This window comes from Nothobranchius furzeri, chromosome 18 (assembly GCF_043380555.1).
Source record: "Nothobranchius furzeri strain GRZ-AD chromosome 18, NfurGRZ-RIMD1, whole genome shotgun sequence".
Classification (NCBI taxonomy): domain Eukaryota; kingdom Metazoa; phylum Chordata; class Actinopteri; order Cyprinodontiformes; family Nothobranchiidae; genus Nothobranchius; species Nothobranchius furzeri.
In genome coordinates this window covers 23,655,289-23,669,117 of record NC_091758.1, presented here as the reverse complement: position 1 = coordinate 23,669,117, position 13,829 = coordinate 23,655,289, and the positions used below count along the sequence as shown (strand labels likewise).

General features: G+C 41.1%; 1 protein-coding gene and 1 long non-coding RNA gene across 3 annotated transcripts in view; both read left to right on the top strand.

Annotated features, from left to right (window-relative positions):
* Window positions 1-13,549, top strand: part of elavl1a (ELAV like RNA binding protein 1a) — a 28,854-nt gene extending 15,305 nt beyond the window's left edge. Inside the window, exons 3-7 of one of the 2 annotated variants that reach the window (XM_070546839.1) lie at window positions 7,706-7,897; window positions 11,044-11,147; window positions 11,701-11,863; window positions 11,987-12,212; window positions 12,279-13,549. In XM_070546839.1, the coding sequence (XP_070402940.1) occupies window positions 7,706-7,897; window positions 11,044-11,147; window positions 11,701-11,863; window positions 11,987-12,212; window positions 12,279-12,603 (1,010 nt within the window). In that variant the 3' untranslated portion in view covers window positions 12,604-13,549. Of the gene's footprint in view, window positions 1-7,705; window positions 7,898-11,043; window positions 11,148-11,700; window positions 11,864-11,986; window positions 12,213-12,278 lie in introns of those variants that run through there. The other variant, XM_070546840.1, reaches the window with a different exon arrangement.
* LOC129166817 (uncharacterized) lies at window positions 26-310 on the top strand. Its single transcript, XR_011517195.1, has 2 exons — window positions 26-159; window positions 259-310. It is a non-coding gene; the product is annotated as an uncharacterized lncRNA (long non-coding RNA).
* Window positions 13,550-13,829: the final 280 nt, after the last annotated feature.

Sequence of the window (13,829 nt, the reverse complement as noted above, 5' to 3'; positions counted from 1 at the left end):
TGGCTGGATTGAAATTTGACACTGGAAGGTGCGCGCGAGCGGAGCGAATGATTAACTGACACAAGCACGGAGAAGCGACCAGAAGAAGCTCACATCGGATAAAGAAAAGTGGACATGGACTGAAATTGCTTGTGAATATTAAGTGGAGAGGCGCACACGGTGTGTTTGTATATTTATCTGTATTGCATTAATATCTGAGTTATAAGTTTATGTTTCTAAAATTAATATTTGTATTTATTGTTGTTCATTTCACCGTAGTTTTTCACGGTGTTTGCTGGTAACAAGAAGATAAAGAACCAGTTGAACATCAGTTGGAGCATGGCGTTTTATTCCACAAAAAACAAAATATCCTTCATGAGCAGTTACAATAAAGACAAGATGATAGATTATCAAACAACTTTTAGTTATCTTTGTAACCTGTTAATACAAATGCCACAGTCAAATGGAGGTAGGCACCTAAAACCAAAAATAAACTGTACAAAAAATCACTTTTTCCTACACAAGGCTCTTGTTTACAGTAAGAAAGTTTCGACATGTTCTGGAGAAATTGAGGCTTGCTCTCTTTTGAGAGCAGATGTTTCCAACTTTAGGGAAGATCTTTTCCGATGGGGTGGGAGTGGCAGGGATGCACAGAAAAGATTTATCCAGCTTAGTGTGGCTAAATCTTTGTGACCAAGGTAATAAGATTGTCATCGCTACTGTTGTTGCTACACCTATGATGCTAGCAGCTAACAAGAGGTACACTTACAGAGGCGACTCTGTGTTCTTCACGCAACGTCCTTCCTTTTAAGATGCTCTTGTATCGCCGATGTGCTCCCATGAAACGAGAGTTTCACCTTACAGAGTTTGCACTTTGTTTGCTTCTCATTTGTTTTTGTAAAATGCTTCCAAACCTTTGTGCTACGTTGCCGACTTGCCAGGTTGTGTTCTTCGGTGATTCTAATTCGATGGCTGATCTGGATTGCCACTAATTCGCATGTGCCTCAAGGAGTGCACACTCGGGTCTGTTTCGCTGCCGCGTTCCATCTGTGAGAGCGGGGGGAAGAGAATGCTCGTGCTCGGGACTACTTCACTGGGGGGGGGGGGGGGGGTTACATTCGTGGTGCTAGAATTTCAGGCAAGGAACAGCAGCATTCTCTGGTGGGAGCTGGGATCGAACCGGGAACTTTCAGATTACTGGAAGACCCACTCTACCTGCTTAGCTGCTGTCGCTATGAACTAAGATGGTGAGTAGACAATGCGGATGTGCCAACTAGTGCGAAATTTACTAAAAGTGGCATGACAAACACGTATTATTGTTAAACAGTAACTACAGGGTTTATTTAGTCATTTTTTGTTTTCTTTTTGCTACCTGGACCTTATTTCTACTATGCAATATGTTAATTTACATAAGGATATATCTGGGCATACAGGGTCCGACATAAAAATTTTTACTCACCGGTAGGGTTGTCACGATACTAAAATTTCAAACTCGATTCGATACTGGGGAAAAAACTCGATGCTCGATTTCGGTACTATTTAAAAACACCAATTTATTGAACAAGTTTATTCAAAAAATAACATTCCTCAGTTTATATTGCAAAAATTAAATGTTAAGAATTAAGTGTATTAAGTGCTTAAACCTTTCAAGTATCAGCATTTTTTAAAAGGTGCATGCAAAAACTGGTGAAAGTTAACACTTTAAATCATGAATTGTCTCACTATATATACACTATTTGCAGAGTGATGTTTTGCTGCTTAAACTCTGTTTAAAGAGCAAGTCACCACCTACAAGAAACTTACTTCACTCCCACTTCATGTTTGAAAAATGCAACAAATGCTGTTGCTTGGCAGACCGAGAGGGCGGAGCCGCTAACAAATACACACACACAGGCTCACAATGGCATTATGACATCATAATCTACCAGATGACATCATAGCATACCTCTTAGCCAATAGCGGTGGCAGATTTAAATTCAAATACAGTGCAGAATTTTTCCCTGACGACGGCGCAACACTGACAGTTTTAGGCAGAATATTTGAATTTTAACCAAGATGCACTGAACTGCCAAATTATTGACTACACATGTCTGCAGCATGATTAGACACTCCTTTATATAGTTTATCAGCAAAAAAAAAGTGATGTGGGGGTGACTTGCTCTTTAAGTTGCATTTTTGTCATAAGATGTAATGCCATATGTTTTGTTCTGTACTTTTGAACAACTCTGTTGGTCAATAAAGGGAGAAAACGAATTTCTCCACAGTAGGACAAAGGTACATCTAATCTTAATAAAAACAGACTGGCGCATGGCAGTGACGTCATTAAAAGCGGCGGTTAATTAGCCTGTCACGGTCTGTTGCTTTCCCCGACTCATCAGCCTTGTATCCAAAGTGTTTACACACTGCACTTTTGCTTTTTTTGTTGTCGATTAAGTTGGGCTGTGAAGCGCCTCCCAAATTCGCTGTTGCCATTGTTAACAAAACTTGGATCGGAAACAACTCGCGCGGGAAATTGCAATGTAGCCATGCGGCGTCTTCTTCTTCTGTTTGTCTGGGAGACGGAGGCTGCTTTACGGCATCTGGCTGTCGTGCGTGTCGGTGTACTTGAAGAAGGCTGTGTATATGTGAGACTCCATAATATCGATACCACAGGGATGCAATATCTAATTTATATACCACTTTTAGTATCGATTTATATCTAGGTATTGATTTTTTTGACAACACTACTCACCGGCCAAGTTGGCTGGTAGATGATTAAAATCTACCAGCCAAGCATATTTTTACCGGCCAGAATTCTAAATGATTTAGATCTACCTAAAGCATGCTATTCTATATTATGTTGATTCCAAACAGAGTGACAAAATAATTAAAACATCAATTAATAAGAAAAACAACTCTTTTGTCATTTTTGCTATTTATTTTTTTATTTATTTTTAGAGATGTTTTTATGAACTCTTTCATTGAAATCTAGTCAGACTCCTTGTTTTCTCTGTCCATGAAGTCTGGCCTCCTGCTTCTGACACCGTCTTTGTGCCAAAGCATTATAGCCTCATTTGGGTCATAGTCCTTGATCTCTGGAAAACACAGCTGCGGCACGAGAATATCTGAAAGTGTGTCAGGGCTAGGGTTGTCACGGTAACCGGTGTAGCGGTAAACCCCAGTAAAAAAGTTGACAACAATAATAACCGTCTTTGTTTTTAAAAAAATATATTATCGGTGGATTACCGTGACTGCGGTGTAGGCGCGGTGACCCTTACCAGCCACCATATCATCTGCTGAAGTTGCCGGCGGCACATGCACACTTTGTTGTTTACGACCAAAACTTTCTTGAAGCTAAAGCTGAAATAATGGCCAAAGGAGGAGACGGCAGCGCGCAGGACATTTATTATCCCTCAAAGAAGACAAAGTTGGAAGTATGGGCATTTTTTGGATATTTGAAGAATGCCGAGGGACAGTTGATAGAAGACTGCTCCTGTTTGCAGCACGTGCAGGAAAAAGTGTCTGTGAAAGGCAGCAACGCTTCAAATCTCATGACACATCTACGTGGCCATCATAATGTAGCCATTGTCTTACGACTCCGCCATCTCCAGTTCACCACTTTTCACAAAATCTTCTGGTTGCCACTGGTCCTGGTGGTTTTTCTTCCAGTTCGACGAGTTCTCTTTTGGAAGGCTGGCTGACTCCAGTTAAAAACTGCCACAGTTCACCGCTAGTTTTAACACGAAGCTAACTGCTAACTTGATAAACTGATTGAATGGGATAGGTGGAAATGACGTTGTATGCGGCGCTCACTTTTCGCGTACGTTGCATGCAGGCGGGAGGAGTATCACAGAAATCCATGGAAGATGACTGATAAACATAACTAATTTGGTGCAAACATTTACTCGCTATGTGGCAGATAGGGCTAAAAAATTTACTCGCCAAATGGAGCAATTTGCTCGCATTTGGCGAGTGTTAATTTCGGACCCTGTGGGCATATATCCATAATGGGAGTTGTGGCAGCAGTGCAGCCTCTAAACAATTCATTATCTGCCCATTAAGTCTTTCATTTAGCCAATGATGTGGTATGAATCACTATCACTATTCCCCTGTTAGTTCAGAGCATCTCGGACGTGCTTTGATTTTATTATCTGGGATCCTTTACAGACGATAAGTGAAACTAGCTGGTGGTGATTTCATTGACCTCAAAGCCGTTCGCCATCTTTGCTGCTATTCACCTTCATCCATTTTGAGGGGGTGGGGAGTTGGTTGATGCACACACACACATACCAAAACAGACATGCTAATCAATGCAAAATTTTATCCTCTCATTTACCACATATTTTCATTTGCATAATACTAGCCGGAATTAACTAACCTATACTCCTGGTCGGAACAGAGAAATAAGCATTTTTTGTGCACCTGATTCATTGTGTGAAGAGCGCCATGTTCTCTCGAGTTTTCTGGATTTCTGTACACAGCTCAGAATTAAACCTGGGAGCCAACTTCCTGTGCTTACCGTATTTATCTTTTTTTTAAAGGTATTATTGTATAATGCCACACGTAAAAAAGTAACACTATGAACTAGATCAGTGGTTCCCAAACTTATTTAGCCGCGCACCCCCTTCTATGTCCCGACCATGTCGACACCCCCCCCCCCCCCCAGCCCCCACATCGGGGCATGGCTCTATATATATATATATATAATATATATATCAGATGTCAAGCTAAACAGACAGGTTAAAAAAATTCCCCATCACTTTCATTTTTTAAATAGTAATTAATAAACATTCGATACCATTACAATTTCCTTTGATTTCATTTTAAATAAATATTTAGAGTGCCCAGGTAGCACATTAACAATGCAATTTAACGGTTTTCTTAAAGTAGGAACGTTTAACCTGTGCGGCCAGAGCGCTCTCCTTCCTTCTGCTCTGCGTAAACCTGAGCTGATCACCTACTTGTGCATAATCAAATGTCTATAGGGGAAAAGATATAGCCATGATGTTCACTTTTACCTCAGACCAACTTATTGCTGTTTTATGGTGTGGCTGAATCTGTGATCCGCTGTCATGCGGACTGGAACAACAAATGCTGCAGTAACATGAGATGTGGTCAGGTTCATGAGGAGTCACTGGCTGGAGCGGACCCGACTCATCCCAGAAGCTAATATCTTAATTTGACCTTGAATGAAAAATAACCTCTTAAAAGTTTTTATCACGGTGGAGGCAGCACTCGTTTCTGCCTTCAGTCTGACGGCGCGCCGGAGTTAAAGCAGCGTGTGCGCTTATTGAATCTGTGTGTGCGCGCGCGGCACAGCCGCTCAAGTCACCGCGTCTCGCGCTATTTAAACCAATGTTGTAAAATGACTTCTGCCCAGCCCAGATGTGCTCACTTGTGCACCCGTGAGCCGTGGTTCAGCCGGAACGCGTCTGACCTCTGACAGAAGCACTCTGAACTTCAGATCTTCAGCGCGCTGTCAATAGCCTGAATGGGAATCATTTCTTGTTATTTTGTTACATCCACAATGTTCTGTGTGTGAGGTTTACAATGTCAGAACACCTGCATGAGACAGCTGTTAATTACAATCTGCCAGAATGACTCGCCACCTTCAGATTCCTCCAACACCGTTAAAAATGATCAAATACGGAACATATCGGCATGCGCAGGCCAGAGTGCTGAAGCTCGGCGCATTGTTATTATGAAGCTAGGGCACATGTGGAGGACACGCACGCGCGCGACGGAACATATCAGCGCAGGCCAGAGTGCTGAAGCTCGGCGCATTATTATTATTATGAAGCTAGGGCACATGCGGAGGACACGCACGCGCGCGACGGAACATATCGGCGTGTGCAGGCCAGAGTGCTGAAGCTCGGCGCATTGTTATTATGAAGCTAGGGCACATGTGGAGGACACGCGCTCAAAAATATACTTGTTTTCAATTACATTTATTGTGCCCACTTACTTTTTCTTTGGCCCACCCACAAATGAGTTTCTACGCTAATGGTGACCTATGACAGACTTCTCTGAGCTCTGCAGCCATTACACTTTTCACCTCGCGCACCCCCAGGGGTGCGCGCACCACACCTGGAAATCCCTGAACTAGACCATCAATTTGTGAAGAGTTAGAAATGAAAAATGTTGTCCTCTAAGTTCCTCTGTGATACTGACCGTAAAGATGGAACAGTTGATTTAAAAGTTGCTACAGCGTTGTCAGTTGGAGATCAACTATAATGAAATTTACTTTCATGTCTGGAGAACTCGTTATAATAAACGCAAAAGTTATCAAAGTAGTCCGACTGGATTGGGTGGAAATATTATTTCCTCACTCTGTGCCATAAGTCAGCACTGGGTCTAATATACGATGGCAGGAGTGGGTGGAGCTATGTATTCTTTGAGTAAAACCAATTGAGTCTAAGATATTACTAAAGGCTACATTGAGTCTATCATTTTCAGTGTCAACATGGATGTTAAAATCCCCCACTACAATGACCTTATCAGTATTTAGCACCAAATCAGATAAAAAATTCTAAGATCTGATCCTAAAACTGAGAGCAAGGGCCTAGTGGATGATGCAAAACTACAAACAAGAGTGGTTTTACAGTTTTGCTATCTGGATTAGGAAAACTAAGAATAAGATGCTCAAAGAACTGTAACTATTAATTGGTAAGAGATTGATTAACAGATCTGAGTGAAAAATGGTTGCTACTCCTCTATTAAGACTAATCTTTAATCTGTCTGTTTGATTTTCGCCGTGGGCAGGACATTGTCTCAGTGGGTATTGGGTGGGTAACGGTGCAGAAGGGTGATTTAAACTACAAATCTGCTTCCTGGTCTGGACCCTGGGTTGTCAATGAGGACTAATAAAATTGGCCATTTTCCTAGAAAGAGGAGCTGCTCCATCCAACAGGGGATGGATGCGGTCTCTCTTTTTTTTTTTTCCCCAAATATGTTTATGGGTGCGGTCTCTTAACATCAAACCAGGTTTTCCCCAAAAAGTTTTCCAATTATCAATGTAGCCCACGTTGTTTTCAGGACACCACCTAGACAACCAGTGGTTGAAGTACAGCATTTGACTAAACATGTTGTCACTGGTCATGAGTTATAATCACCAGTAAGCAGAATGACTAATGACCTGCATGTGTAAATAATATGTCTCTATAAAATGGGATCTTTGGATAATTTCAAACTTTAATAGGTATTCATTTTTAAAATAGTCAGGAATTAATATTGACTGAAACTTTTATGATTAAATAATGTTGATAGTCAAGCATCCCTGTGGAAAATTTTTAAGTAGAAAGTTAAATAATGACAAAGTGTTTGTCACTTTGTTTTATCTGTTTTGTTTTAAAGATGTCTACTGATTCCCTGTAGGACTCGTTTTTAGTGCCGTATTGGTTGATTTGATTTTGTGAATCATTTAATGTTTTGCAAAATAGCAAAAACAGATGACACTGTTTTACAATAGTGTTGGACGCCTGTTAGCTTTTTCAGCCTTTTGGCTTAGGTAGGCTACTGTCTATAAAGTACATTTTACTCTGTAAAATGTAATAGCTTTGAGTGATAATTGGCTAGTGTGTTTTATTTATTTATTTATTTATTTTATTAACAACTGTGCCTGAAAAACAATCCATGAAACAACTGAGAAGCTGGTGCAAGTAGCTCCAGACTTCTTGATGTTTGTCAGGTCCTTTTGCCTTTTCAGCCTGTGTTTTTTACCCTGCTTTGTGTTTCTTGGTCCACCTGGCTGACCTACAGGAGGCGTATGAGATGTCTAACGGTTATGAAGACCACATGGGAGGGGACGAGGGGAAGGACGCCAAGACTAACTTGATAGTGAACTACCTGCCTCAGAGTATGACGCAGGATGAACTGAGGAGCCTCTTCAACAGTATCGGAGAGGTGGACTCTGCCAAGCTGGTTCGGGACAAAGTTGCAGGTATGAGGAAACCGTAAAGCAGTAACACAAACGCCACACCAAGCTAACACTCACAAAAAAGAACATTTCAAAGGAATGGGGTAACCCTGGCTTCTCACCGGATGCGTAAGCAGCGGGTAGCGCCTGGAAGTGATCTAATCAATGAGTTTGTTTCCACCGAGTGAGTAAAGTGCATCCCAGAAGCACCACTCTGCTAAATTTAATTTCCGGGTTTTATTTTTATTTGCATCCAGAGCCACTGCAGGTCTGAAGTGCTCCCAGTTGGAAAGGTGGCATCGCTGAGGTTGTGTTGAGTTACGTTATGCTGCGCCGCTTACGCATCGAGTGGTTGTCCTGGATCAGGAATAGAAGAAGCAGGCAAAATTTATTTTTTCCAACCCCCAAAAAAAGGCAAAAAAAAATATATATATAACCCACCCTGCTTTAGAACCTACCAGTGGGTGACATTTCTAAGCCCTAATTCTTTTTGTCTGAATCAACTTCTGGATATTTCTGTCTGTTGAAACTCATGATGTAGTTGTTTTCTTGGCCTATCTTATCTGCAGAGGACTTCGACAAATATCCCAAATTCATTACCTTTGTAAATAGGGGTGTAACGGTACACTGGGGTGTGTTGAACCGTTTCTGTTTGGCCAGTTCAGTTCGGTCCACTTGCGTACCGTTTCTGTTTAGTATTTCCGTTAAATAATAATTTTTATTTGCGTGATTTAAGTGCAGCGGATAAAAGTTCCTAGGCGAGTTTCCGCACAAACGCTGTATTGGGTGACACATGATGGCTGCACGCGCCCGATCTCTGTTTAAAAAAAATGTGATCTGCAAATTCTGATCAACGCCTTTCAGAGCGGATCAAACCAGCTGGCTGTAGCGGCTACTGGAGCATGTAGAGACGCTGAACAGAGCGTAGCGTCGCCCCTCCCTCCCTTCTCTCACACTGTTTAGGCACGCAGTGGCAAAAATGTAAACAAACATGTCTGCTGAACTTCCCCCCCCGGGACAAGTGATGTAAAGTTTTCATCCTACAACAAAAAATCTGGCGCGGCGGAAGCTCGTTTTTTAATACGAGTTTTAAAGAAGAAAGTCTGGGTGGTGTGAGGTGAGTTTTTAAGACTCACTGCAGAAATAAAATCACGGAGCATCAGCAGTTAAACACAACGCTTGTCTGAATGAGCGTGACACTCATAGCTGCCAAATAACCCAGGGTTTCCCTTACATAGGCGTAGCCGTGGCGGCCCGCCACGGCTGAAATCTTACCGCCACGCCTACAAGATCCTAAGTTTTACATATTTTTTTGCGCCGTTTCCCGAAGAAGCAGCGGGAACTACTATGTTGTCGCTTGTGATCACAGCCGGCGGGCAGCAAGAAGAAAGGAGCAGGCAGAGCAAGGTGCAGTTACAGCATAAGTTACTGAGTTTAAAATTAGAAAGGTAGCAGTGGATATAATGCATTTTGGTTTACATGTTTCAATAGCATTAAGATAAACGAGTGTTGACAATCTTGACAGGGTTTCCTCCCCCCACCAGGCTAAGCATCACTTATTTTTGTAAAATTTATTTATTTTTTACATTTGTCCGCATCTAATACTGTATTACGGCGTGAGCGCAACAGCGACAACTTAAGATCGATGTGTGAGCAGCCTGAGAGGTCGGGTGTTTTCATCGGAACCCTTAAAACCTCCAGCAGGCTACGCTGCACTACTGACGTTTTAGCGCGCGGAGCTAACAACTTGGCGACGTGACATGTCTCGGAGAAAGCGTAAAAACACGTTGGACGCTTCTTCTGAAGCGGTAAAATAACACCTCTTCTTAAGCAGAGCACGACGTCGCCTCGGCTCGTTCACGGCCGAGCCGGTACCGGACTGGGCTCGATATCTGACCCAGCACAGCCACTGGGTCGTTGGAGCTGCCCCGTGACTGCCTGATGGAAATCCAGCGGGTTTCATCAGACTCGTAGTTTCTTGTTTTTGCTGGGGACCCCCTGTATTTTACCGCTCCCTCCTGCAGTCTTCCCCTATTAAAATTTAAAATGATTCTGTAAATTCCGTGTATCAATAGAAACAATCTCTGCCTCTGCCAGCTGCAGTAAATGTAGTTTCCAAATAATAAATAAGAGGTGCATTCATCTGTGTATCTCCTTTGATCCGCATTAGTGATATTTTCAGCACCAGAACAGTGAAGCAAAGAAAGATTCCTGAGTTTGTTAGTAATTTTATTTATTAGGTGCATCTAACCTGTTCTATTTTTCTCTGAAATGAGATCAAATCAGTGCTTCTATGGGTTGTCTCCAATCTGCACTGGAAAATTTTACTTTATTTAGAGACTTGTCATAATCCCCCCACCCCCCGCCACAGCAGGAAAAATTCCTAGGGGAAACACTGTAACCTGTGAAATAATTAAATACATCATGCTAGATCAGCAGCCTGTGATGACACCTGGTTCTGCTCACTGTAGGAGCCGCTTCAGATAATAAATAAATAAATAAATATAAGAATATACCGAAAATGTATCGAACCAAGCTCTTCAAAACACTGAACCGAACCGAATACGATTTTTGTGTACCGTTACACCCCTATTTGTAACAGTAATTTACTGGTAGATTTTGACCATCTTAGATTTGCTGGTGAAGGTTCTCAGTCATCCAGGTCATGGTAATCCAAAGGGTTCCGATGAAAGCAACGGGACTTATTTGGTTTCTTGAAGACGTTTCGCTTCTCATCCGAGGAGCTTTGTCGATTCTAACTGGAATATGGGAGAGTCAAGCTTATAAGCTGTAGCTGTCTATTCTTATTTAACAAGCCGAAACAACTCTGGGTACTCCGCCTCTCCATCCGCTGATGAATTGTTGTGTTGATTAGATGCATTAGATTATAAGCTTGACCGTCGCATATTCCAGTCAGAATTGACAAAAGTCCTCGGATGTGAAGTGAAACGTCTTCAAGAAACCAAAGAAATCCAGTTGCTTTTATTTAAACCTTCGGAACATCATAGATTTATTTTGTTTATTGGAAGTATTTCAGTTCTTTGTAGAAAGCTTAACTTCAACAAATATGCAATGTTAAGACTTGTTTTTGTTTTTAATATTTGTTTGCAGATTTTTTTGATCGATTTTTTTTTTGTTTTATTTTATTGTTTTCCTTTTTTTTTCTCTAGGCCACAGTTTAGGGTACGGATTTGTTAACTATCTTAACCCTAGTGATGCAGAAAGAGCTATCAGTACTCTGAATGGACTAAGGCTACAGTCCAAAACTATCAAGGTAACGTGCAATAAGGTGTTCTACAATTCTCAAAGCAAAGATGTCATGTCATATTACTTTCCTGCGGCTCCTGTGCTCTTCGCTAACTAGCTAGGACACATCAGCTGAAGGAAGTGTTTGTTTTTTAACAGCTCATCTCATCTGACATGTCTGACTTTGGCTTAAGTTTGACAATTTTTAACTCTTAAGTACATTGTTTTTAGTACTTTGATTTCATAGTTTTGCTGCCATATTGTTTGAGCCATGTTTTGTTTGAACTGAGAAAAAGTGTGGGAGGTGTGAAACAAACAAAAAGCAAGTGGGTAAATGTTTGTTTAAAAAAATTGTCATTCAATTTTATTTTGGAGTCTAAAATAAAAAAAACTGAAGTTCCCAAGTTAATAAATTAATTTTAATTTGCTGCAGTGTTGAAAATAATCCCCCCCCCCCTCCCCCCCATAGATTTACCATGTTGTTTAAGTCACCTCTGGTTACTTTTGTTTATTTATGTTAAAACTCAGTTTTTCTTTTTATTATTATTTTTTTATAAAGCAGCCATTTCTCCCTCTCTTAGGTGTCATTTGCACGACCGAGCTCGGACACAATAAAGGATGCCAACCTGTACATCAGCGGTCTGCCCAAGTCCATGTCGCAGAAGGATGTGGAAGACATGTTTTCACGTTATGGGCGCATCATTAATTCTCGGGTATTGATTGATCAGTCTACAGGTATGACAGGTGAATAAATTTCTTTTTCTTTAATTTATTTTAAAAAACTTTTTGACCCAGTAACACCCGATGAAGCATAGCTCTTTTGGAGTTGAATTGAGCTAAAAAGTCAGTTTGCTTTTGCTTTTCTAGGTGTGTCTCGTGGTGTGGCTTTTATTCGGTTCGATAAGCGAGCAGAAGCAGAGGAGGCTGTGAAAAACCTGAATGGCCAGACGCCACCAGGAGTCACTGAACCCATCACGGTGAAGTTTGCTGCTAATCCAAACCAGGTGAAGAACACGCAGCTCATCTCTCAGCTGTACCACAACCAGTCCCGACGCTTTGGAGGGCCCTTACACCACCAGGCTCAGCGCTTCAGGTAAGACCATTTGCAGAAATGTAAGATATTCAGTTTTTGCAAAAACACTTTCCTTTCATACTCCAGGTTTTCCCCCATGGGTGTTGACCACATGGGCAACATGGGGGGTGTGAACATGCCCGGGAACTCCTCCTCCGGCTGGTGCATCTTCATTTACAACCTGGGCCAAGATGCAGACGAGAGCATCCTGTGGCAGATGTTTGGCCCTTTTGGTGCCGTCACCAACGTCAAGGTGATCCGAGACTTCAACACCAACAAATGCAAGGGCTTCGGCTTCGTTACCATGACGAACTACGAGGAGGCGGCGATGGCCATCACCAGCCTGAACGGGTACCGGCTTGGGGATAAGATGCTGCAAGTGTCCTTTAAGACCAGTAAGGGCCACAAGTAGACGGAGCAGGACAGTTTGATGTGGAGGCATGCAGAAAATGACGTGTGATGGCGAAGTCAGACACATCAATATTTGTTTTATTGTATTCAAAGTAAGAAAAGTTCAGTCCTCTGCACCTTTTGTACTTGTCTAGTGTCTAATTTTTTTTTTTTGTTATCCACATCTTTTTTTTAACTTTAGACTTGATGTTGCTTAATAACATTTTTTGAGAGTGGAAATGGAGTCCCCCCCCCCCCCCAATTTACCTTTTGAAAATGTTCTCAGAAGCTGTCTAGGTGTGTTGCATCAAAGGTTTGGTGTTAGAACAACACGAGAAACAAAGAACTCACAGGGCACTTAAACACTAACAAAAACATAGAAAAACCCTAAATGATCATTAAACATTTCGGTGAGTAATTTAGTTTAGAAAAAGCATTCTCTGGCTTGGATCTGTCACTTGTAGGAAAAGTTCCCGTAAGTTATTTAGTGCTCAAAATTTTTATAGAATCTTCCAGATTTTGATGTATAGGATCAAAGCACTTTTGACCTGATAGTGTGACGTTGCTCTGAATATTCTTCTTGTAGACCCTTTTGCAGCCCTGTTCGAAATGTTTTTTATAATGTGTTGCATTACTGAAGAGTCTTGTTGAAGACAATTTAAAAAGAAAAGAAAAGCCAATGAAGACACACAATGTTTAGATGGACCAAAGGCAGGGACAATTTTCATCTTTTTAATACTAGATTTTCAAATCTAAGTTTGACCATTTTGGAAGAAGATTTTTCAGTTGGTACTGACTTTGTATTTAATGCTCACTGAGAGCCTCATCCCTGTTTTCTCCTTTTGATTATATTGTTTTTGTTGTTTTTAATTTAATTTACTTAGTAAAAGTTTTTGTTTCAGTTTCCAACTTTGTCTAAAGGAGTGCTTATCTCAGCTTCAGAGAGAAACTAATGGCCTTTGCTCTTGAGTTTAGATTTTCTTTCATTTTGTTTTGATTGTTTCACTTTGAACATAAACCATTAAATTTTATTTCATTTTGCTGAGTTTTGTTTGGTTTGTTTCTTTGCTTTTTCTCTTTTTCCCCCCCCCCCATTTCTTATACATTTTTATTTGATATATGGTTTTGAACTTATTTTATTATTTTTTTGTTTTTATTGTTTTTCAAAGTAGGGAAATTTCCAGTACCATTAGGAAATTTTAGATAATCCAAAATCAGTCTGCCGCAAAATGCATTATCAGTCATACA